General features: G+C 39.9%; 3 protein-coding genes across 4 annotated transcripts; 2 read left to right on the top strand and 1 right to left on the bottom strand.

Moving 5' to 3' along the window:
• Nucleotides 1-7,229: 7,229 nt before the first annotated feature.
• Nucleotides 7,230-12,990, top strand: LOC110049435 (uncharacterized). 2 transcript variants are annotated; one of them, XM_089274876.1, is made up of 3 exons: nt 7,230-7,323; nt 9,707-9,855; nt 11,865-12,990. In XM_089274876.1, exons 2-3 carry the CDS (start codon nt 9,793-9,795, stop codon nt 12,462-12,464), a joined length of 663 nt encoding a protein of 220 aa, XP_089131002.1. In that variant the 5' UTR covers nt 7,230-7,323; nt 9,707-9,792; the 3' UTR covers nt 12,465-12,990. The 2 variants fall into 2 exon arrangements, with proteins under 2 accessions (XP_089131002.1, XP_089131001.1); XM_089274875.1 differs by lacking the exon at nt 7,230-7,323 and adding an exon at nt 9,269-9,501.
• An 862-nt stretch (nt 12,991-13,852) lies between these two features.
• Nucleotides 13,853-23,744, top strand: LOC110062059 (uncharacterized). Its single transcript, XM_089274873.1, has 11 exons — nt 13,853-14,973; nt 16,019-16,095; nt 16,619-16,730; nt 17,071-17,149; nt 17,934-17,966; nt 18,360-18,460; nt 19,657-19,831; nt 20,109-20,192; nt 20,742-20,810; nt 21,521-21,603; nt 22,104-23,744. Exons 1-11 carry the CDS (start codon nt 13,983-13,985, stop codon nt 22,187-22,189), a joined length of 1,890 nt encoding a protein of 629 aa, XP_089130999.1. The 5' UTR covers nt 13,853-13,982; the 3' UTR covers nt 22,190-23,744.
• LOC149102065 (histamine H2 receptor-like) lies at nt 22,091-23,666 on the bottom strand. The gene has a single exon (XM_089274874.1). It carries the CDS (start codon nt 23,664-23,666, stop codon nt 22,647-22,649), a length of 1,020 nt encoding a protein of 339 aa, XP_089131000.1. The 3' UTR covers nt 22,091-22,646.
• Nucleotides 23,745-26,701: the final 2,957 nt, after the last annotated feature.

Raw genomic sequence — 26,701 nt, forward strand, 5'->3', positions numbered from 1 at the left:
GACAGAGGGATTTTATGAGTCTAGAAATTATCAAAGAATATCAAGGATTTGCGACTTTGAATGGCGTCTAATTAGGAGTAATGTTTTTCCTGTTACATGTTCAGTCGCGAATGCCATGCTGAATCAAAGCTTCAACAGCGAGGTTAAATGTGATTGGTTAACCAACAAAACTGGACAAACGTGTGTCATGCTCAACGGTATCGCCATACATAACAGAATCTTTTTACGGTCCGGCCGTAATCAATAACCTCTGTGTAATTTTTTACGGTTTCTAGTTAATATACTGGAGCTGGTCATAAGTTATATTTCCATCGAATCAGTTCTCGCCAAAGCGTTTTGTTCGCACATTGTACCCTTCTTGCAATTGCTCTTTAGCTCGGCAATCTGGTTCATCACCACGATTGCAGCGCAAACATCGCTATGAATAACCCGCAAAATAGGAATCCCTCGGCGATGGTGAACTGCAGCAAACCAAAAGAACACGGCGAATCTTCAAGCCACTTGTGAATCTCGTTTTCTATGACCATGCTCCCGTATGGGACTGATCGAAAAGTAAAGGAAAAATTCGGGGGTGGGGGGGGGGGGGGGTTGTCGAGTTGGGTAGTTTGATGGGTGGTGGGCGAGAGCATTTAGAAATGCGGTGGATAGAAAAGACACGACCCACTCCCTCCACTTGGCACGAAACTGAGCGACTCACCCCCAAATAAAGGTTGAAAATTGCATACCCCCCCCCCCTTATAAAACATGACATTTTTGGGTTGTATAATCCAAAAAAATCACATTTTGTGACTGAACTTGTGGTGTTATTTATGTGCTAGATTTATTTCTTAACAGTAATACAAAAGCGTCTAAAAGCAATGTTGTTTCCCTTTACTCTTGGAACCTTAAGTTATGTCCGTGAACTCTTGATAAAACTACTCCTGAAAAACGTCCGGTCTGGCTTTGCGTGGAACAGTGATCCATCTAGAAAAAAGCTGTAGTGAGTCCTTATACTCACACATATCTTGATTTATTTATTTATTACTAACCGATGATCCCAAATTCACTTTAGTTGCCTTTACCAGATGGAACCACACAGAACATTCACCTATTGTAAGTTACGTTTTATATTAAGACGCAAAAGAGGAATGAGTGTTTCTTAATTCGGCTCGATGAGTACAAAATTTAAATGTACGGCCAACTAATTCAGTAGTATCAAGACTTTGATTATTCAAACGAAATATTTTTTAAATTAATCGTTGCTCCGCCCCCTCCGCCCAATACTTTTTGACCAGTCCCTAAATTTGTTCAATCTCGGCTCAGCTTAATGGGATAATTTCTTTTATCAGGACTTTACCCTATTCCTTTTTTTTTTTAGGCCGTTCTTATATCTACATCCACGAATTCTGTGGCAGAATTGCATAATCATCACGAATTTTGTACGGAAGTTTAGTCGATGTTATCCTGTTGCTTCCGAAGACGCTTTGGAAAGCAAAAACAGCGCGATTCTACTCTCATGAACACAAGAAGATCTATTGGTACAAATGAATCCCTGTTAGGTGATCAAAACGGAACCAAACTCTGAACAACTTTACCAATCTAAATCAATACTAGAAGACTGTTAAGGAGAAATCAAATACATTAGTCCTTAAAGATGTTAAAAAAGAAAACACAAATGGATATATTACAATAGATGTATCGCTACAAAATCTTTCATATGTAAATTAATTTTTTAGAACAAAGATCTCATAGTGGAAAATGTATTTAAAAAAATAGAAACATTGACTTAATGTGCACTTTATAGAGGAGAACAACACCAAAGATGGAGATTAACCATAATATAATCTTCAGATGGCGAGATTTGGCATCACATGCGCTCTCAATTTTAATTCATTTAAACAGGCGGATAGCAACTACATTATTCAAAAAGGCCGTTATCATGTCATAAATATTGCATTACAGTACATCTGTTTTTAAATAGACATGTTGCGTGGATTTAAGAAAGCCTTTGTCCAGAGATTAAATTGCTGGCAAAATAAAGGCTTTTGTCACATGAAATATAAGTCCCAAGTCTGGGTTTATATTAATAAATAAAAATGTTAAACTTTAAAAGCCTGGTTTTCACTAGTGACGCAAATACAAGCACAAACGCAAGAAACATAAACAACTCTAATTTCACCGTGAAAACGGACTCGGCGCAAGAATACACAAGTACAAGCGCAAGCACAAGCACAAGCAAAGAGATCACCTTTATTCCTTTTCTTGTGCTTGCGCTTGTGCTTGCGTTCGTCTTATAGCGTGTGAAAACGAGACATCGCATAGGCACAGAGAAATTCACGACGTCAGACGTTCCAGATTCCCCCGCGTCTGAGCATTTGAACAAAATTGCGGAGGCCGCAGTAGATTTTTATCCCTAACCCTAAAACGTTTCGTTTTCCTTCTTTTCTGTAGTCGCTTTCGCTTTGTTCGTCACAAGAGTGGAAGAAAAAACAACACTCGACACTTGAGAGTGTCTGCCGCCATATTGCCCGAGTCGAGAACGGAGCCTTCTAACTAGTAAACGTGGGATTCTTGCTTGTGTTTATGGATTCTCTTTGGCAACCTATAAGCACTCATATATGTCATACATAAGATAATATTGTTCGCTAAATTCAGGGGAGGCCTTCTCCCAATCATGAACTGTTGAAAGCCATCTAAAATGCGCACGGCGGCGAAAAATATCATCTCCCACAAGTGCACTCCACCTGCTGCATATCAAACTGAGAGATGCAATGGCCGCATCTCCGCCACTGAACCGTACATATCCAAACACTTCCTGTAGTACTTCATTACTACTACCACTACCACTACCACTACCACTACCACTACCACTACCACTACCACTACCACTACCACTACCACTACCACTGCCACTGCCACTGCCACTGCCACTGCCACTGCCACTGCCACTGCCACTGCCACTGCCACTGCCACTGCCACTGCCACTGCCACTGCCACTGCCACTGCCACTGCCACTGCCACTGCCACTGCCACTGCCACTGCCACTGCCACTGCCACTGCCACTGCCACTGCCACTGCCACTGCCACTGCCACTGCCACTGCCACTGCCACTGCCACTGCCACTGCCACTGCCACTGCCACTGCCACTGCCACTGCCACTGCCACTGCCACTGCCACTGCCACTGCCACTGCCACTGCCACTGCCACTGCCACTGCCACTGCCACTGCCACTGCCACTGCCACTGCCACTGCCACTGCCACTGCCACTGCCACTGCCACTGCCACTGCCACTGCCACTGCCACTGCCACTGCCACTGCTACTGCTACTGCTACTACTACTAATTACTTTTTTTTCTTTTAAAGAGGACGTTCTTTATGCATGCATTAGTTTAAAAATTAACACAGGTCACCCAAGCGTAATATAAGAGTTTGTATGGAGAGCTGTGGCTAAAATATAAGAGTTTGTATGGAGATCAGGAGTTGACATTAAATTCGCTCGCTGTATGGGTAATTTGCCGAATAAAGACTCTTGAACATTCAATGGTGTCATTTTTTCTCATCCTGATGAGTTCAAACGAGATTTGAGCGAATTTTGAAAAATTTGTCCTATGGTGTTATAATAAGAGATATTAAGTTTGAAAGCATCCAGAACATACCATAAGTCCTCGAATTAGCGCCCGGGGCGCTTATTTCAAATTTAGGAGAAGACGGGGGGCGTTTATTCGAGGGGGGCGCTTATTCGAGGGAGCCGCTAATTTCATTTTTCCCAAATCGTGGCCTGACATGGTCATTTTTTTGGTACATCATCTGCGCGTAAACGCCACCATAAGCTGTTTATTGACATAAAAAACTGATCCTGAAGTTTAAATCGCGGCATCGTTAGTATTTAACGTGTTCAACGTGTTCACTAAACGAGTTCACTAAACGTGTTCACAAACTGAAACAATGTACAAATCTAATACTACATGACAAAAAGTATACATCCTTTGTTGTCTCATTTCTCGTCCACAAAATGGTAGGAGGGGAGAGGGGCGCTCATTCAAGGGGGGGGGGGGGGCGCTTATTTTAAATTTCGGCCGATAGGAGGGGCGCTTATTCGAAGGGGGTACTTATTCGAGGGGGGGAGGAGGCGCTAATTCGAGGATTTACGGTACCTTTGTGTTGCCCTGCCGGTCTTTAATCCAACTCCTCGGTACAGTAAGGAAGAAATGAGGGCCGACGCAGATTCCAACAAGATACTCCTCGTTATTGGGCCCGAGTTGTACTACCTGAGGGTACAGTTCGGTGTATCCTGGGAGTAAATTGCCAGGAGAGCCTGCAGCATCAAACTGAACGCCTACATCTTCCCTGATTCTGCGAAAAACTCGTTTTGTCCTGTTAGTACGAGAGCTGAGTGACGGTCCAATGCGTCTGGAGAATGAAACCATTCACTCTCGGTTGCTCCAGCAGGCAGAGATTGCAGTACCGCTTGCGCTTCGGCATTCCTCGCATTATTTTCCATCGGTCTATGGGACCAATTAATAAGACTCTGTACGATAAGGGTTTGCAAGGCGGTGTTACCGTTGGAAATCTGCTTTTCCTGCTCATCGGCAATTTCATTCCGCATAGCGACAATCTGCTGCGAAGAAAAACTTCGAAATGCTCCCTCTTCGGGGCAAAGTTCTTAGTTGTTTAGTCGTTTTTTATTCCTTTGTACTATATTGCTGGCTAAAGATGCAAACAGTGGTTGGTCTTGGTTAGTTCGATTTGTCTTATAAGACCAACATTTTTGTTACCCTTTTATCTTAGTTTATATCACCGCAAAATTAAATTACAGGCAGTTACATTGCCACGACTAAGCTCCTTTTCTGCATGTAGCGTCCTTTTAATGTCAATATCAGAGACTTTCGATTGTCGGAATAATTTTCGATTGTCAGAATAATTTTAAATCACCGCAGAGCCGGGTTGTCAGTTTGAAATAGCATGTGTTCGCCTCGAGCCCGGGTCGACAGCTTTTGTGCTGACTAACAAAAAAACTGAAAACATAAAAACAACTACTAAGTCAAGTATAACGGAATGGTGGGAGGTCATGATGTACAAAAAAAAAAAAAAAGAAAAGAAACGAAACAAACATGGACATTTGAGTGAAAGTACCAACCCGGGTTAGCTTTAGGTCCAGTGTTTAGATGAAAAAGTTGAAGAAATTTCAACCCTTCTAGCCGGGTCAATCCAAGTCTCAACAAGAGTTACCCGGCAAGAAGGGCTGAGCCGGCTCGATTAACTTTTTTAGGTAAACGCTTGCAAACATTTGACTGCAAAAGAGTTACCGTTAGTCGTGATTCAGCACGGGTTATAAAGTAACCCGGGGCCATGTAAGGAGCAGTGTATTTTATCGCTTGGGCTGCATTGAAGGGTATTTATATCGTCTGTTCCACATCAGAGAAAAAACTTGGCGAATAAATAATTACTAACCCACGATTTTAAAATATCTAACGTATTTTGATCTACACGCTGTCGTGCCAATGATATAAATAAGTATAGAAATATTGAAGCAGAGAAATAAAACTCGTATTCATCTGTACCAAGAAATCTCTTGTCTGTACTTACTGTTATCATGAAACACTTCTTTAACCGTTTGTACTAGCGCAAGCGTCCGAGATAGAGACGAAGTACTTCGTAGCAGGCAGTTAGCGCTTGAAGGCGGTTTTTAACAACGAAAACTCAACTAAATATTGCACGGTAGATGTTGGGCTTTATGTATAGCAGTAAAATGGACATGGATAAAACATGACTGTTGTGCTCAGATAGAATAGCAACGCACATAAAACCACGTAACTCTTGACGTAATCAGTCGCTCCTTAGGGCAGGGAATCACGCACAGAAATTACTAACAAGACAAGAACAATCTAGTGACACGTAAATGAAAAAGTGTTGACAGATTCCGTTAAAAAGTTATCACTCCTCAAGCACGACTTTCCCCAATTCCCATTCTCGTAATTCATGAACAGGCCGAGGTGCAGCACCATAAAAACAGTTGTGGGCTAAAAACAATAACCGCTGACAATACGTATGCCTCAGAGGCAACCAGCTAACAGTGTTTAAAACTTCTTCTTTTGGTGCACACCAATCCAGGCGATAAATAATCTTTGTTGCTCTCGCACGAATCTGCTCAATATTGTCAAACACGGTCTTACTACATGATCCCCAAATGATGAGTAGGCCATAAGTCATAGATGGTAAAATGACTTTTAAAAGGACCGACCGTACTCAACCTCATAATTCAAATTATCATCTTTGCTGGTAACGCGTTAACGAGACATAATAAAATCAGGTAATTAAATTCATTTCTCTGGGAACCTTTTTTTCTTTTATACCAGTGTAGATATTTCTTGGCCATAATTCGAAAGATCTGCTTCTTTTTGTAAGCGTCACGTATTGTCATTCAAACTCCTTAACCCTCGTGCGAACAAGTGTGACAGGATCATACCGCCATACAGGACTCACTGTGCGATGCTGAAAGCTACCTAGCCTAATTTATTTGGCATAGTGGCACTCTTTCATCGTACCTCTTGTTCGTTTCGGCTGCGTAGACAAGCCCGCAATACACGGCCGACTACAACCCTCGAACACCCGAGTGTGCTATTCAGGTCGTATAACGAGTTGCTAGTATGAATGCATAAATAAATGAGAAAAATTATTTGCCTTTGACGCCATTTATCTCACTAGTGCACATTGGCACAATACGTCCGCAGGGTGTACAAACACATGTTAGTTGTAACGAATACATGTTAGTTGAAAGCCTCTAGCCCGTAGAACCATGCGCAAATGAGCAAATGATTAAGCAAATGATCGCGATGAGAGTAGGCAGTTGTACAGAAGCTAAAACCACCCAAACCATTTACTATGACGCTAAACCCGCTATTGTAATACGGCAAAATGTGAGGAGTGGGTGGATGTTTCCAGATTGAGGTGCTATTAAGAATTTGTGCGAATATAATTCTCGTCAACTACAAGTTATTTTCTTCAAGTACTAATGAAATAGTAATAATAAATCAGTAACACCTTGAAGAAAAATATTACCTGCTAACGTCAAGAGAAATCATTAAGGGAACTTGATTTTTGGGGGGCCTTGAGATTAACACGATCAAGCGCACGTGTTCACTCACTTTCCTAAAGTAAGAGGGCGGATGTTATTGTGGTTCGCTGCATCTCCAACGGTTTCCGGTTTAAACTTGTTTACGTCATCATCATTAGTCCTTTTTCTTGGCGTCAGGAGATATTTTTTGATATAATATCATCCATAGAAATGCGGCGTTAAACTTCATGTGAGTTGTTTCACTAAAAGGAACCGGAGAAGCACGAAAGGTGAGTAAAGTCTTCCTTTTTACCAGCTACTAGAATTTGCTGATGATAAAGCTTGGGAAAATCTAGATCTGACGTCTGGAAACCAAAAGTGAACAATTGCGTTGAACTGTGGACCAAGCACGATGCATATATTTTACACGTAGACATAACAAAAAACAGATTAACAAATCGGCATTAACTTCTTATGTGCTACTCTCTTTTTGATTCTTAACTTCGGTATGGAAATAGCTATGGACCAAGAAAATTGTTTTAAACATTATTTGACCAGTTCTCACCGTGAAATAGAGCTAACTAGAGATATTGCTGATAAATTATACTTTCGGTCTTCTCGATAACTGCGCACAGTATTACTCAATTATTTATGATTTTGCAATTAATTAGGGCAGAGGTAAGGAATGTTGAAAATATATGACTCATGTAGTACGAAACTTCACGATCAACCTTAAGTCTTTCTGTCATATTCTGTGCGAGGATTCTACCTTGCAACATGTTCTAGCTAAATGGGTTAAATGGAAATAGTAAAACGAAACAAAAAGTAACACTAGACAGGAGAGAAGGAAAATATAGATTGTTTGATGTTTACACAGAACAAACATGTGACGCGTGATCGAATCACGCTTCAGTGATTGTTACACAAAGAGGGAATTGGACCATGGCGCCGGCGACCTGCAAGTTTCAAAATCGATTCTTTTGTGTGTTATATATGATTAAACGCATTCTTTCTTTGCGGATTATTCTGCCGACACAGTGTTTTGTCGTTGCAGTTTGGGAGCTGAGAATCGGTATAAATGAAATGGTGGTCTCTCGTAGAGCGTTCATTTCATCCTCCCCAGGGGATGCTAACGAGGCAAGACGAGGGAAGGGGGGTGGAACGAGGGTGGGGGTGTTAGGGGGGAGGTGGCCACAAAGAACATCTTCAAATCTTTCCTATTAATTTTGCTCACGGCCATAGGTCAGATTACAACGCTTTCCTTCCAAATTACTTTATTAGATGAAATTTTCGCGACCGGCGTTTATTTCACGAATTTGAGGTAGGCATATTTCGCGACACTTAAATTCCGTGATTTTGCGAATATTTTGTATTTTGAATCACGTTAACTTCGCGTTTTTTAATAACAAACAGTTTATTTCCTTGGAAATGTTACTTTAACATGTCCTTTAGTAAATCGACTTTCTCAAAGGTACAATATAAACGTCAAAATTTAACAAAAACGCAACGGCGGGACTATATGTCAACAGTAACGAAATTAACATGTCGCGAAAATTTCATGTAATAAGGTATTCCATTCAATATCTTTTTATCAGTCCCCAGAGTTCTCTTTTAGCAGCCAGTGTAGCGTCAAGGGGAGATGTGACGAGCTTGTCTGGCCTTTAATAGTCGGGTTTTCATATAGTGATCTACGAAGCGAGAAGAGTTAGCGAACGAAGTTGATGAAAGCTTTGCAATATACGTGTCCGCCTGACTCGGTAATCTTGGAGCGCGGGCTCATCGGTGGCTTGCATTGCACTGGCTGTTGATGTTTTGAAACTTTTTAGTGTAGATTAACTAGAACTATTCAAAATCATTTACTATCAAGTTACGTATTTGGCTCGCGTGACAGAATAAGAAACAATCCGGGTTGGTTCATGTCGCAGACGCTACCTATAGGCAAAGTTCCGTCCGCAACGCAAGCTAATCTGCCCCAAAACGTTAGTTAAGAACACTCTTTCCGCAGCTCTGAATAATGGCCTCTTGGATATTTGTTCAGTTCAAGAGTAAGGAGGATTTGATCAACATTTTTAAATCGCCTGAGAACTAATCTAGATAACAGAAAATTCAGTCCTCAACCGAACACGCCCCCCCGGCCTCACCCCTCCCCCACATCTGCCTGCTTCTCAACTGGATGCCATAGGGTCATAACATTTGTTCTTTGTTATTGATCTTCTTTGGATATCCCGTGTTCTGGTGTGACGGAGTCTGCCTTTGTGATGCAAATGAAAAACAAACGCATTCTTCGCTCTGTGTACATTAATCGCTTAAATTGACTAATAACCTCTTAAGTGAGAACTTGTTTGAGAGTGGTTACCTTTCTGTTGACGTCTCGCGAACCTCCCAGGAGAATCCGGCTATCTGACGATGAAACACGGCCATGTGTTTTGACTTTGAAGCAAGCAAAACGGACTTCGACCACCTAAATTGTAAGAAAACCAGTGTTTTGAATGTTCTGATAAAAGTTTGTTGATTTTTCCTTCGCTCGGCTATCCCGGCTCGAGAGCGCAAACTTTAGCCTCTCTTTAGGTTAATAATCCGCCCGTAGGCATATCATGTTGTGTTAATAATTAACCGCAGCTATCTTCGATTACAACTAATACGGATTTCACATTGCTTGCATTTTCTTCACAGAAACTCAAGAAGGATCAATGTCAAACCTTCCTCGATACGAGGAAAACAAAAGCAGTTGTTTTCGTTCTCTCAAGTTTAACCCCTGAATGGAAATCGCTGGAAAATACATTGAAATGAGTACTAGGAGTCCAAAATTGAACAGACATAAGGTAAGCTTGAAGTCTAGGGGAACAGAAGCAAAATACGTGTTAGATTGCTTTCACTGGTCTGTAGGAATGTCGACCTTTGACGGCATTGCACCGGTCATTGTAGACTGAAGTGAACCCAGACAGGACATAAATTGTTGATTACTACAGTGGCAAACGTACAGGGCAAAATTCTTGGTTTGATTTTGTAGCTTGAGGGGCACGGCGTTACGTCATCGGTCGACGATAATGGCGGAATTTTTAATAACCTGCCATGCTTTGTATGGGTGTTATACATGTACACCGATCAAACGTCCTCGACTTTATTTGATTTACAATCAAAACAAACTTTACAGTTAACTGTCTGGCGTGAGATTGTAATTTACTTTAGTTAATAACAAGAGATTCTATTATGAAAACGCGGAATTAAGGGGGCGAGTTAAACACAGACTGAGCAGTCAATTTAAGCCAATTTCTCGGTTTCTGCTACAACGCGTCCGATTTTATCAGTAAATCGATATCGACGGAACTCGAGTTTTTATCAGTTTTAAAATGGTAGCCTGCCAGTTTTGCATGTAAATACCTACGGATATAGTTACAAGTTCACAACGCATAAACAGCAAAACAAATGGTTAACAGCCCTCAAGCTAACAGCTAAGTACATATTCAAAACGCTCCGCTAATCTAGGTAAAAAGTTTCAGACCTGTAGTACTCAAAGCAAATTGAAGGTAACTATGCCATTGTTGTTGGTACGATATAAAAATTTATTTCACGTCATGTTCACTTCCATGAAGATATTGATGCCCTACAGCCACATGAGTGTCAAGTGAAGGTCGAGGCACTTCAGAAAGTAGAAACCACCGTAAACGTGCTCGAGTACTCGCTCCGCTACACATCATGAACACAATACAGCTTGTTTGGAATTGATTTCATAAATCTAAGCGATTGAATTGGTGTCTCGAAATAGTCATTGTCAGCTTTGTAAGGAATTTTTTCTTTGTCTTATAAATTGCTCGGGTAATAACTAAACCAATACCGAATTGTCTATGTGGTCACGCAATTTTCACGTGACACACTGATGTGTGTCTGTGGATGTCGGAAATGTGGTCGGTTTATTGTTGAGTCAGAAATGAATTTGTTTTGTTCAATTTCGGGTTCATCTAGCCGTCTTTATGTTCGGACGGACGTGATACTGTTATGCTGAACTGCGTAAGGGGCTCTGGTAGAAAGTGAACAAGTTAAAGAGGGAAAGAAAATAGAAAAGGGGGAAAACAAAACAAAACAAAAAAGAAGGACGCACTTTTTTCCGGGGAAACTATTGTGAAACATTTCACACATTTTAATAAGTGTAAATTAAATTATGAGCACGAGATTTCTATGGGGTGATAGCTGATGAAGCTGAAGACGGAATCAGCTATCACCTCATCATGGAAATCTCGAGCTCATAATCTAATTGTTTTAGTAGAAAACTGACTACATTTCTTAAAATAACGTTTTAATTCGATTATTCCTCTGCATTTGAAGAGGTATTTAAGTTCACGCTTCAGTGAAAAAAAAACGTGCGCGGATTGAATTGTTGTTTGAAACTTGCAGCTGTTTACATCCACTCATCAGTTTGTTGAAACATATTGGGTGTTTCTTGAGTGTTCTCAGGAATTGAATTATCCGGTGATATTTCTTAATTTTCCTCGAAACATTGGAGAAACAAGAAAACGTTGCCATCATAAAGATGTCCGGGTTCTGCACATTAATGGCTGATAGTGTACGATTAGCTCAGCCAATCAGATTGCAGCATTTGCAATAATATACTAGTATAATTCTACTAAATAGCGTTAGGCTGCTATACTTCTACCTGGTTGAGGTTAGGGTTTAGAGTTAAGGTTAGGAACATCCTCTCTCCCCATCTATCGTCTACTCGGTATTAGATTTATCGATTCGCCTGATTTGAGTTTCCCTGTCCAACTTAAGTTTCTGTACCAACATTAAGCTGAACTTTAACTTAGTGTGGATTTCCTTGTTTGCTAAATTCCAGCTTGAACACACTGTAAATGTTCTGAAGGATGAGATCAAACGACTCCAAAAGGAAGTACACCAAGTCAGGACGGATTTGAAGATTCAGCGTGCGAGGTCACTGGACTTGACGTACGCTTTTCAAGAGAAAGAAAAGGAGTTAGAACTATGCCAGAAAGATTACGACCGGGAGATGAAAGACATTATCTCTAAACTTCTTCTCCTTGAAGCCGATTTCCGCAAAGAACAAGCAGAGATAAAGAGGCTTCTTGAGGCGAGGGACGCGACGATCGAGTCGTTATGCAACGAAATAACGACAAAGAACAGCCTGATCGAGTCGCTTAGAAAGAAGGTTGAATCAGCGAAAACCTCGCTTGAAAAAGATGAGAAACTCAAAATGGAAAAGAAGTTACACTCACAGAAGCTAGAAATCGACACTCTGCGAAACGCAAATGCACGGTTGTTGGAATCACTCTCTCACGTTCGACTCGGTAACCCAGGCGCACTCACTCGTCAGGCCAAATTACGAAGAAGCTCCACACCAACAAGATCCCATGGAAAAAACCAGCTGAGTAATTCAGAACGGTCAGAGTGGAAGGAAGAACTTTCTGCGTTTTTCTGAAGTACTTCGACGCTATAGAACTTTCAATTTTCTCATTCTTCGCCGGTACTACAGTCTTTCGGCATTGGCAGATCGAAGAAGTACTTGCACTACAACTTAGTCTCGCCGTAAAGATTTCCGAGACTTTAAGACGTTTATCGAACGGTATATTAAATAATATATGAAATATCGGCAAAAAGGTATAAAATGTACGACCCTCGTCAGTAGTCGTTCAAAGGACAAGGATCGAATTTATAACACAGACGACGTTTAACCGTTCATATATATATAAAAGATCTCAAGATAAAGACAATTCTCGATAACTTTTAGATGACATTTGTGGTGCTAGCTGGATTCTCTGATTCGCGCTTGGCGAACTTTTATTGAACAATAAATGTCTTAAACAATTCACAAATAGCTTACGAGTATAGTAGCAATTATTATTAGCCGTTATGTGTAAAATTTACTGCATAGAAGAAAAACTATTGAACTTTGCTCCTGTAATTAATTGCAGAGAATAGAATACAAACACAAATTTTAATGACGAGTTTTCGATTTTCGTAGTATTAACTTCCAGCGAGATAATTCTCCCTCGCCTTTTACACTCCTGTTGAATGAGGAAAAAGGTGCTGAGGAACTGAACATTGACAAGTTATTGAACTACCTCAACTACCCCACCCCATCCCAACAGAACCCTTCTTCGTTTCGTCAAAAGCTCAATTACCAACACCGAACTAGAAACTAGAGAGCAAACTTTAAGAGCCTTCATTTGGTTTCTAGCTTGATCTATCAACTCCTTTGAGGTCGGCCACTATTGGTTGAAGTAATGGCAAACAAGAATTGTCTGATAATTTGTCACGCTACTGACCCGCTAAGACGCAGTTCTATCGGCACTTTCTCCTGTTCTCATTTTGTGTTCTAATTTTCTGCATTACCACGCTGTAACATTGACACATTGGGTTCTGATTCCAGTTGTCTTGACAGGTCCGAACCATAAGTGCTGCGTGGAGCAACGTTATACCTTGATATCCACCTTGCTCCGAATTTCTCGGGATCTACTACCGCAATTACCATTACTCCTGCCTAGCCTTGTAGCTCAGTCGGCAGAGAAATGTTGATCTAATCTGGAGGTCGAGTGTTCGAATCCCGCTGGGGTCAAACAATTTTCAAGACTTGCTATCTCACTGCGGACTCTTCGTTAGATAAGGACATTTGCCAGCCTGGAATAAATTAAGGAAATGCTCACAGCCTATTCTCATTGAGAAATTGTTGAGCCAAAATCGAAACCTGATGGTTAGCTTGCTTAGGATGTTACATGTAAAATCTCCTGATTCGACAACCTCGTGCCCAGGGTCGGTATGATGAGAAACCCTGGGAACGACGCGCGCTACGTAATACCGAAAAAACCGAAAGAGTCTGGGCTCCAATATGATATCCCATCATTCTTTGGCGTCTCTGGATTTTCAAGATGGCGACTGTTGATGCTTTGTGATCGTAAACTTTCCCGTCAAGTCTGTGCACATGTAGCTTCTGAAAAGGATGCTCCGTTACTATCAGAAGGCGCTGAAGGAGTTAGAGAAAAGCGATGACAAGCATGAAGCCGTGGGCGAGGTCGAAGAGCCTCATTATGAGCAAGTTGTCAATGGCCAAACTTCGGTAAATAACAGAAAGCGAAAGAAATCTGAGCAACAGGAAAGCTCTGATACACATGTAGCGAAAAGAGACAGCGAGATAAAGAAAGAGAAGAAGAGGAAGAAATCAAAGGAGGATTGGACAGTAATAGAAGCAGTGACTAGACATGATGATGTGGATGCGAATGAAGTCAGGAAAAGAGAGAAAAAGAAGAAGAAGAAGAAGAAAAAGAAGAAGAAAAAACGTGTGGAAAGTGACTTTGATGCAGGGAACTCAAGTGGTCGAGAACGTTTCTCAACGCAGTTTAATGAGTCAAGAATTGATCCACCAATCGTGTCAAATGATAAAGAGAAAAACAGGAAAAGGAAAAGGGAATGTCTGACTAAATTTTCGGAAGTGACTGTCAAAAAAGGTAAACACAGTGCAAAAAAATCAAAATCTCAAAATCGTAAAGACAGAGAAACACGTGATGAGCTGCAGGAAAGTATTTTTTCCTGTGATGGAGGAATAGAAAATTTACATGCTTCAAATTCTTTGGAATCAATCAATTTGATTCCAACAACAAATACATTTAGTTTTGAAACATCTCCTAGAGGTTCCCCCCAGTCAAGCACCCATGTTTCCAAGAAGTCATCACAATCTGGGAAAGAATCAGCTAAAGAGAGCCAAAAGCTGGAGATGAGAAAGAAAAGGACTAAAGATCTGAAATCAACCAAACCTGCAAGTACAGATAATATTTTGAACAGTAATGATAATGGAACTGTTGTTGTGAGGGAAAGAGCTGAGCCAACACTAAAAATGGATGAAACAAAGCTGAGGGAAGCAGTTAAGATTTCTAATAAAATTCATGAAACATGGACACTTTCTAAAGAGAGGTTACAAGCATTAGCTGAGGAAGGTAAGTGATACAGTAAGTGAAATGTATACATGTATGGGTATCCGGTTGTTTTGCCAACGAGTTGTTTCGCCAACGTCTCGTTCGCCAATGTCCTAAGTCGCTTCGCCGACGTCCCACTGGTCAATTCGCCAACGCCTAAATAAAAGTTTACCTTCACTTGTGTGTGCTGTATCAGGCTTGTATCAGACGATAAACTTAAACAAATTTAACGTAGTGTCACTAGGAATATCCAGGCTAAGCTATTTGCAAGCTGGGTAGGGTACGATAACAACGAAAAGACTGCCACCCAACTACTCCAGACTTGTTCTCGGCTTAACGGAACAGCTCGTGCGAACTAGAACTTCTCTGTAAATAGGATAAATTGGTTTCAGATAAATATAGGTTTCAATCAGGTTTTGTAAATAGGTTTCATAGGTTTTTAGTGCTTGTAAATATTTGATACTATATACTGTAATAAAATTGCTGTTGTTATTTACCTGACGTTCCATTTTATTTCTAACTCGATTATAAGGCTGGAAAATTAAAACAAACTCTGTTTGCTTTTGAAAAAGGAAAAGATACAATGTTAATTTACATGGTAATGCATTATCAGCGAATTGGAAGCCATCAAACTTTTGGAAGCCATCGGACTTTGGTATTCAACAGTCAATTTTCACCGTGAAAATTACTGCGATGCAGCGCCCACGAGCCGGCTTGTGAAACTATCAAAAACATGCAAATTGATCTCAAGGCAGTCAAGCGAAACTGGCAGTGACTTAAAATTTCTTGACCCAAGGATCACTCAAGGATCGGGATTGCATTCCAAACATCAATAAGCTGCTTTTTTTTTTCGTTAGTACTGGATATCTGACATTGGCGAATTGACCAGTAGGACGTTGACGAAACCGCTTAGGACGTTGGTGAATCGACCTAAGACGTTGGCGAACGAGTCGTTGGCGAAACGACCGCAATTCCATGTATGTATACTTGAAAGGAAATGACAGCTTTCCCATTTCATTTCATGTTTGTTGCTAAAAATGGCAGTCATTGAAATTTACTTTTGCAGGAATCAGAGTAAAGAAAGGAAAGTGGTCTAATCTGGAGCATGATTTGTTAAAATTCAATATGGCTCTTTTTCTAGAGGTACAATGATATAGTAATGTTTTTCTGACTAACTGAACTTTGTGCATACATGTAACTATATACCTGCTCACCTTTTTTTAAGCTCCAGGGGTGAGATTATTAAATTTCCAGGATTTTTGAAGATGATCCAAACCCTTCTTAAGACAAACTTGTGAGAATTTTCTACATTTTCAAAGATTTATCCTGGTCTCAGTTCCAAGATGTGCTTCATGGAAATACAAAAATGCTGTTGACAGTACTTTACCTTTGTAAATCAGAGAACTCACTCAATATCAAAGGTGTCAAACTCCAAGCATGTACAGTGTATATACTCAGTACTGTACTGTTGCTTTGGTGTGTATGATTGTAGATTAATGTTGATGGCGAGGCATTCTGTACCACACATCTTTCTTGTTGCTGGTCAAATATTTAACTGAAATTTGTCTACTCATAGATTATCTTCATGCACAGTACATGGAAATTCGATTAACATTCAAATACAGGTACGAAAATGAATTTTTATTTGCTTTTTATTCCTGACTAGCGTTACAATCTGTCAGACCCCGATCCACTTCTGTTTCATTCAAGTATGGATGCAGTGGAATGCAAGAATTGGAAGCGCTTTGCTCGGGACAATGAATTTTTTAAAGAACTTGGTTAGTCAAACAAACTCTCATTACTACTCTTACAGTAACGTCCTATAGGCAAGAATGATTAGGCTTTGTACATAGGAAAAATGTAGCAAAAGGTGGAAGCTATGTACTCGTAGAGCACAATTTAGGAGGACATACATGTAGCAAGTACTGTATGCGTTTGGGACACATGAAGATATCTTTTACAAGTAGCTTCTAATATACATTTTGTGCCACCAATTGTCGACTGACTTTTGTAAAGCTTTGATATACATGTAGGAGTTTGTTAATGTTTTCCAGATGTGATACATCTCGTCTTCTTTACATGTCATCTCATGGCTAATGCTCATGAACTGTTTTGCAGGAAAAGGAATTCAAAGGGAATTGTTCTCAATCTACAAATGTGCAACAAGAATTTATGACAAGACCAATTATGTTGGAAAGTTAGTGCTTAGAAATTTTGGTACTATGATAATATCACAGATCAGCCCTTATTTGTTTCATTCATCTTCTGTGAAGTCAGTGCATTGTCCACATGTCTTTAATTCTAAACTCAACCTTTAGGGAACTGTGTATTTGAAGCTGTAATTTATTAGGGCTATAGCATTGGGTTATGTTTCGGTCCATGATTTTTGAGTGACTTATTTTTATCAGTTAAATTTATTAATTCTTGAAATTTTCTTAGTCAAAAGGAAACATTTAAACTATAAATTAAATAGTGTTACTACACTGTAATTTCACCTCCAGTCAATAATCTTTAAAGACAAATGGTGGAGAATTTGGTGCTCAGTTGACTGTAGTAAGAGTACTTAGTTGCCATGCTGCTTTGTCTGATCACAGCCTATCTTTAAGGTTATAGAAATGAGCAAATGAGATTGAAATCATAAATGTAAGGGAGTAAATGTACAGGAAGAGAGTATGTTATTCATCAAACTGCTATTAAGAAATAAATTGATACAAATATGTACAGTTACATGTAGATTGATTTGCAAGAATAGGTAAGGTGAGATTGCGTTCAAATAACCATGGGACTGATAGGTGCATTTAGCTAAAAGTAAAAACAGGGCCTTGTGGATCTTGCAGTTCTTTCAACCTGTTGTGTACAGTACTCAGCGACTACCATTAATTTTCAAATTGAGAAAAAGTGTTGCTTTCCAATTTGTGGCAGTCTGTATTTACAGGACTGTATTAATATTATAGTGTTATTTTTGTGTTATCCTTTTACAGGTACACTGAGGACGAGATCAAAGAGCTGAAAAGGTACATGCTTGTATATACATGCACTGATGTTATTAACCAAAGAGTAAATTACAATATACTTTACATTATATGGTCATGTTCATGTAGAGTTACAGTAGATTTTTATGGCAATAAATTTAAGAAGATCAACAATATCTTGGAGCTAGTACATTTTACCCTGAAATACATTTCCTTGATCCCAAAGTCTGTATGTGTTACATGTAACTAGTATGTTAATCTCCTGATTGAGTGTTAGTTAAACTAGTAAATTAAGGAAAACCCTAGCCATGTCATTTCCTCTAGTCAATGACACATCAATAAGGCCCCCATTGACAATTGCTTGAGATTCACACTGCTGATAGGTAATGTGTTGACAATAATATTGATTTGATGTGCATTTTGTTCATTCTATAGGCTGCATTCAATACATGGCACAGATTGGGTTACTATTGGCCAGTTGATGGACAGAAGTCGTATGTCTGTAAACCGCAAACTTTCAAAACTACCTCCCAAAGGTTAGTGGAAATACAAACCATGTGTACAGGAAGCTGAGTAGTCTAAAATGCAAATGACCCTTGGAAGTGAAGTGTACCAGAAGAGGCACTAGACTGTGTATACCCACAGTCACTGCTGTGATGGGCTATCGTCTCATGGATAGAGTTTCAACGGACACATATTATGATCACACGATACTTAGATTAAAGTTCTAAACAAGGAGTTTAAAACAGATCTAAAAAATGTTAAAACTGAATTTTCAACCACCTTCTGTGGTCTTCTTCAGAGAAATGTACTATGCAAGAGCCCTGGAATGCAAATGTGTAGCTACATGTAAGACGTCATTGTTCGTTGGCCCTTGGGGAGGAAACCAGCAATGCATAAACCCTTGGGAAGGGTGCTCTTTCATTAACAGAGTTCTTGTCCAGGAATGAATGCCTAGAAATGTGGTCAAATACATGTAAGACTCCTCTGCTCCCTCTACTAGCTGGTGATGTTTGCTGAAGTCATTGTTTACAGTACATTTAATTTATTAGTTACCAAAGGGCAGTTTGCAACTGAGTATTGTGAAACCAAAAGTAAAGTTAGCACTCTGGCTAATCAGACAATACAGTGAACCAATCAAAACGCAAAGCTAATACCAAAAGCATGCATTTGTGAGGGAGTCACAATTGAATTTGTTTTTACTTTTGACTGGATAACAAAGTGACATGAGCTAGGTGTGTAGCATTGTAATGAAACCCAATTGAAAGCAAATAACATTTGGCACAAACTGCAAACTGCTCTAGCACAGATGATCAATTGAAACAATTCACCCCATAAACAAGCAAAAGGTATTTGCATTCTTGTAACAAAAATTTTGTTATGGTGCTCCAAAAAGTGCATTTAAATGTGACAGGATTAACAATGAGAACTTTTTTTAAATTGGCAGTGTCAAAACCCTCAGCTACAAAATGTAAAATATGGACATGTATACTAAGTTAATCCTGTTTGAGATTCAGCATGTGAGTGTTTAGCATACTATTCAAATGACCAATTTTACCCTCTCTAACAATTTACCTACAAATTTCCATTTACTGCCAGAATAGTATTTTCCTTTTCTCCTAGGTGTCTAATTGGAAAAGAAAAACATTTATTTATTTGATTTCAGTGTGCCTTACTTAAAATGTCTTGTGTAATACCATGTATCTTGGGATTGCATTTGATTTATTACTAGGTGGTAAACTGAAACAGGAAGGAAAATGGACAGATGATGAGTTCAAGCGACTTTATGAAGCTGTTCATTTTGTAACCAATACTGCTGAGGGGGAGTCTGTTTTTCATGGTATTGACTGGCAAGGTGTGGCACAAATGGTCAAGACCAGGAGTGCACACATGTGCAGACAAAAATGGTAACTAAAAGACTTCCCACTCTCAATGCTGTATTTAGAAATATTTTAGCTCTCCATACAAATTGTGGTGCACTTGTTTTAATGTTAACAGTTGTTGATCTGAGAATGTGTGGCAAGCATGTCTTGAAAGACTTTTTCAGATACAGTAGTTGATGGCTTGCTATATTCTCATCACATGCCTGCTTGACAATGCCTTTATTGTTAGGAGAACTTGGATTTGGATCACATGTTCTCCTGGCTTACTTTGCATACCTGTACATGTGTGTATTCTAAACAGGTTGAACAAGCTTTGTTGGAGCATGTCACAAAATGCCACAGGGAGCAAGTGGTCGAAAAGTCATGAACTCAAACTGATAACAAGGTTAGAAGACTTGTTAAGTTTACATTTTGCCATTTTACATGTAACTTGTAAGTACAGTAAAAATGGGCAAGCCTTTCTGTCGAAAAACTCAAATTTTCACAAGTTTGATGTAGGATTAACAGGTGTACATGGCTACAACCAGACGTGTTTAATACATGTAGACCACGTTGTGCAAACGTAAAACCAATTACACGTTTACAAGCTCAAATGAGTCATTTGGCTGGCTGTTAACTTCGGTTGAAATCTTTAGCATGAAACAATCGGGAGTGTTACTATTCCCCTGTCTGGATAGAATACTAGTCCATCACAGGTAGCTCCACCCTCCTCCCCCCCCCCCCCCCCCCCCTTCCCTTCTTAAGCATCCATCTCAGTTAAGTATCTTGCCCAAGAACACAATTGACGTGGTGATTCAGGTCTGTGTTGTTACCCAGACCTCTCGATCCGGAATCCAGCGCACTAACCAATACCCAGCGATCTTCCAAGCTAGGTACGGTAAGTAAGTAGGTAGGAAGGTATGGCTTTTAACTGTAAGTGTTCTGTGTCTGTTAGATTATATAACTCTGGTGTCACGGAAGAATGTGATGTAGACTGGATGGAAGTGAAATCCGAGTACGACATGTGAGTTATATACAGTCCATTGAAACTGCAAGTACTACATGGCAAACATATTCAACCATGCATCCATAAACGCACATAGTAAGAGATGGTAACAATTAGTTAAGTCACTGGGTAACTGTGAAACACTCGTCATCTCTGAATCAACTATATCAATGTATAAACAATAGCCTCCATTTGGCGCAAAAATGTGCTAGGATAATTGCCCGCGGATATTGTCTTCACCAGACTCCTCTCCGCCGGGTCGCTTTGCTCTTCGCCGCTCGCGCGTGTGACTGAAAGGTGAGTCTGCTCGCAGGCTATCTGTTCCGAGAAGCGAAAATTGTGAGCTTCGAGGAACAGAAAATGTCCAAGGACAAATATACGAGCATATTTTTATAGTCAAATGGAGGCTATTGTGTTTATTATCCTTCAAATAGTTTTAGCAACACGCGGGATCTTTTGAAAATTGGGGAATATCACTCGGATATTCCTCAGTTTTAGTTGGAGTATATTTAGTCACGTGATACGTTTAGATCAATCGCGCGCGAGCGAAAATATTCGATGGATTATTAACTGTTGCATAGCAACGCATTAACGTTGCGAGTATTAATTGAGTTTCGCCAACCTAGTCAGGTTTTAATATTATCTGGAATATTAAGCGGTTTTTTCCCCTGTTGGAAGACATCTGCTTGTCACATGCAGTGATGTTTAAGTTATGTGTTTCATTGCAGCAATTACTCACCACAGTGGCTCCGCCTGAAGTGGGCTGAAGTTAAAAAGAACGTCCCTAACTATCAGCGATTGAACTTTGAAGGTTTGTCACATGTTTTGTAGTTTTAGATTTCTTAGTCAATTGTGTTACATATCTTTGACTTGGTGCTTCTGTGAATCTGGTCCTACATAAAATTATTAACTACCCCTTCCCTCAGGTTTTGTAAAGCCTTGCCCTGGAGGTCATTAGTGTTTTCGGTTCGTCAGTCCATCCGTCGGTCGGTCCGTCAGTCAGTGAGTCAGTCAGTCCGTCTGTCAGTCATTCAGTCGGTCAGTCCGTCCCTCTGTCCGTCAGTCAGTCACTCTGTTTATATCAGTAGTCAGAAGTCCGTCAGCCATTTTATTTATTTATTTATATATTTTTCTATTTATTTATCTATTTATTTATGTATCTATTTATGTATTTATTTATGTATTTATTTATATACTTTCATTAATTAATTAATGTATCTATGTATTAGTTAATTGTTTTATTTATTTATTTATTTATTTATTTATTTATTTATTTATGTATTTATTTATTTACTTGCTTGTTTATTTCAGATGTTGTGGATCATCTGTACCGTGTCTATGGCCAAACTCTGAGAGATAATCTTCAACCTGGGACGTCCAGTGGTGAGATAGAGTAACACCTTTCGTCGTAACATAGCCGTGTAACCAAACGGGAGAAAATCCGTGGGGAAAGATTTTTGTACAGAGACAAGACTTAGCTGTACAAACATGACGGACAGGAAGGCTGCGTCCATCGGTGCTGGTCACGAGAACAAAATTCATTGTTAAATCATGCTACGTTCCTTTGAAATCTGTTCGCCAGTCGGTTATCACAGACTGATTCTAACTGAGACAGATTTTCTCTTTAAAGAGGTGCAAAAAAAAGTTTTCATCTTAACAACTTTCGTCATCGCAATACCATATTCACAATGGTTTTATGAGTATCGCCTTGAAAGTTGAACGATTTACTTGTATTTTAATTGATGTAGTTGTTTCTTTATGGTTTAACATGCAACTTGAAAGGCTGAGAATTAAGGTTGTCTTTATCCCTTTTGTTGACATATCTGTGATAGGCACAGTGCTAGGTTGCTCAGACTAACTGCCTAACTTACATGTACTTAAGACTTCACGAAGACTCCGTCTGATTCCTCGATTTCTCCACACGTAAATTCCCGGATTGACGCAGCTGTTCAAGAGAACTGCTGTCTCAGCAATTGGATAAATAACATGATATAGCAGATCTCTCGGAGCCAGCCCCGCCTGATCCACTATGGTGACGCACAATGTCGGCATGAAACACAGAAACAACGTTCCCGCGACAAAGGCCACAGTTTTCGAGGCTTTGGCTTCCCGGGGACTTGAGTTCACTTGAGTGGGAGGATCGTTTTCTGTCCCTTCGGAAGTCGAGCCTGTGTGTTGTGACATCTGTACATTAACTTGAGCGTTACAACGCTTCACCAGTCTGAATATCTTGAAGTACACGAAAGAGGTGACAAGAAAGTTGGTGGTTATGACCGAAGATATAACTCCTGTCTCCTCGTTGCTGTTTATTCCAAATAAAAAACGCACAGATAATAATATTCCAATGGAAATAGCCCAGACCGTGACGGTCACTAAGATAACACGTCTCGAGTTAACCTTTGCCTCGTAAATATAGGGATAAAATACTGCCAAGTACCTTTCCATCGAGATCAGAATCAGTGTTAGAAATGACATGCAGATACATATTACCCCAGAGAAGGAGTATATAAGCAGCTTGTCGCATGGAAAGCTGTCTAGACTCGCAGTCAGTTTGCTCGCCTGATAAACAACGTATGAAGGTTGGACAAAAACCCCAACCATCAAATCCGTGAACGCTAAACATAGAATAGAGGTGTTCGCAACAGTTCTTAGTTGTACTTTCCTAAGCACAGCCATGAAGACCAAGATATTCCCTGCAACTGTTAATGGACACAGAAAACTGTTGAAGACACACAAGACGACAGACACCGAGCGAAACAGGACAGCTGAAGGAAAGGGTACCATTTTAAGACCAAATGACGCTATGTCTTCGCAAACAAGCTTCTCGGTTGTGTCACTACTTGAATTGGGAGCTGTGAGTGGTCGTTCGTTCATCTTGAATTTGTCCCAAACCGTAATCAGACTTGAGTGTTTAAATTTGAGAAAAATCTGCAATAAACTGCAAATCTAAAATTTGGTAATGGTCGATATTTGCGTTGCATCTGCCATTCTTTCCTTGTCTGCCTTGCCCTCTTGACTTCCTCTTAAATTTACATTAGAGTCATGTGGTGTGAACGTTTCATCTCATTTGTTTATCTGGGACAAATAACCTGACAGGCGCCACAAAGCGAGCAAACTTTAACGTGACACTTTTCTAAGCTCTGTGGATTTAGCTTTGTCAATTTTCAGCCAGTTTCAGAAGTTGAATCAACAGAAACTAATACGCTTATCTCGTCTCATTCTCATCTTGAAAAGTTTCTCAAGATTTCTCAATTGCTTGCTTTGTTCTTGCCGACGTTCTTCAAACTTATCCAGTCTTTCATCAATTTCAAATAAACATTTATAAAGATTGTAGCATTTTTGATTCCGCGGAGTATCTTTTATTGACAATTGTCTACGCGCCAGTGTTGTAACAGATGGTAAAATATCGCTTGTAACACCTCAGCAAACAACTAAATTCTCGAAAGTGATTGGTTGTTCTTCAGCTATGAGCCCAAGCGGTTTACGTTGTACGCAGCTGCCTTTCAGAAGCAGTAGCTCCTGATATCAACATAGGCCTTGATGAAATTAACATGAACAATTTCAACTATAAGCTACCATCACTAAATGATCACAGATAAAAAGCGCTTAAACTAACAAAACTATTTGCTATAAATAGGAGCCCATGGGCTCCTCCTATAAAACAATATATATCAGGAATTAAAATACAAAATAGTTGAAAAGATAATCCTATTTGCTTAGCATATTTAAAATGTTCGTTATTAGACCTGTCCAGCTGCATATAGTTAATCAGTGAATGGACAGGGGACGAACGTGAGCGATTGGCGCTTATCTTGTCATGCCATTTTAAGTTCGCCTTCGTCGTGTTTTGCACTCGTTTCGCTTTTTGCCCACCGTTTCCCATGCGTAGAGATGAGGGTGGAGATTGACGGGGTTGGGAAGCGGAGGTTGATGGGGAGGGGTCAGCTTCGCTTTCTCCCCGGCTTTGCTTACTTCGGCAAACAGTACAGATGTGTTCTGAAAATTTACTCCTATAGTTGCCGCTGCTTAGTTTCAGAGCGGACGATTATTTTAGAACCAGTCAGTGTCTTGTTTGATTTATATGTAAAGACTGATAAAAGGATGAAATAATCCTTAAAAAGACCAAGGACAATGTCCTTCGATGTACCTTTTCATAAGCTAGTAGACATGCAGGGTTATATCCTGCATTGCTGCTACGGTGACGCCAAGAATATCCCTTCTTGTTAAAATGAAATTTAATTTTTTTTTCAGAGCATTGTGTCTGAAAGCGGGAGCCCATGACCTCCTGTTGAAAGTTATGACAGTAAGTCATTAGCGTGCTTCTCCGAACTAAATTTCTTCCTCGACTAAATTCAGTGTGTTATAGCTTGCGTTAAACTCCCGTTGCTCAGGCGCCCGAAATGATTTTGTTTTTTATAATAGCAGCCGTGATTAGACTGAATTGAACTCAACCTGCACGGGTAGTGACCGCCCATAAGCGGTTTAATAAAATTCTCAGTCAGAATTCAAAATTCAGGTCAGAGCAGCAAAATTAATATTCCACTTGTTCCACCGATGAAGTAGTGATCTTACACTGAGTTGATAGCAGTATTTACACAGCTGAGGTATTAGCCTGTGAACTGGCTTCCAATTGGGTTTTAGAGCGAATCAAAGTGGCTGTGAGCCACTGAACTTGGAAACTTGAAATTATGAAAGGGTGTTATGAGGCATTGCTCATTAAGGTTACTCCAAACCTTCGCGGGGCTACTTTTTCCAAATTTTCTTTTTTCCAAGCAAATTGCAGTTCATTATTCAAGGTAACATTTTCCAAAAAAATGAAAATAAAATATCAAAACGCGCGCGAGTTATTAGGAAAAAGAGGTTTTTTTAACAATATAGTTAATAAACCGTTAAGGTGTGGACTCCTCAGCGACCTTTTCGCGGTAAACGGCTTAATCCAGAGATCCTATATCAAATACTTCATGTCCGTCAAGAGTACCTTTTTGTGATCACACTGCTCCTCAGTTTTGTTTTGTTGCACATCGCTTTTCTCCTTTTTGCCCTTTATTATTGACCACCGGCCTAAAACGTGACGGTAACACTATCGCTTTACCGCGAAGCTCAACTTTCCTTACTGTGAACGCTAGGGGTTCTGTTATTTCCTTGGCTGGCGGCATTTTGAGTTGACATATCCCTCTGAGAAGGCGTGACATGTTTATAAATCTTTAGAAGGCGAAAACGTGCACCCGTTTTTCTAGAGAATCCCTCTTTAAATGAATTAATTGGGTATGTAGAATCGACGGTTTTCCTTGAAATTTGGCCAGAACATTTACTGACAGATACGGGACAAAAACATGACGGCGAATTCTTTTGTTTCAAATACTTTTGTCGTGGCGGTCTCTAACGGAACCGTTTACGCGAATCTTTCGATAGTGGAACTTGACAGATCTATAAAAAGATAACCAATAGAAATGAAAGAAAATGCTGACACGCTTTGAGAGATTGATGCTTTGTGATTAACACTGCACAGTTTTTTTGCCTCAGCGATCGCATTTGATACCTGATTAATTCGCCGGAATTTCAGTCCGTCGTTTTGGCGTTGACGGCTTCTGCCGCCTTAGGAAAGCAGTCGGCAAAAAGAATATAATTTTATCGAATTCTACATTTTATAGCCTTTCTATTGATATTTAGTAGAATTCTACCAGTATACTAATGCAAATGCTGCAATCTGATTGGCTGAGCTACTTCGGCCTCATCAACTATCACCTCATAGAAATCTCGAGCTCATAATCTAATTGTTAAATAGTTTGTGGGGGTTTCCTTCAAAACAGCGTGCGTACGCATTTTTTTCTGGAGGACACCCGCGAAGGTTTGAAGTAACCTTAAGAAACTAGTTGTGATGTGAGGGCAGTCTAGCTTTCGAACAAGCC

Source organism: Orbicella faveolata, unplaced genomic scaffold (assembly GCF_042242905.1).
Source record: "Orbicella faveolata isolate gen_17 unplaced genomic scaffold, um_ofav_v1 contig_36, whole genome shotgun sequence".
Taxonomy (NCBI): domain Eukaryota; kingdom Metazoa; phylum Cnidaria; class Anthozoa; order Scleractinia; family Merulinidae; genus Orbicella; species Orbicella faveolata.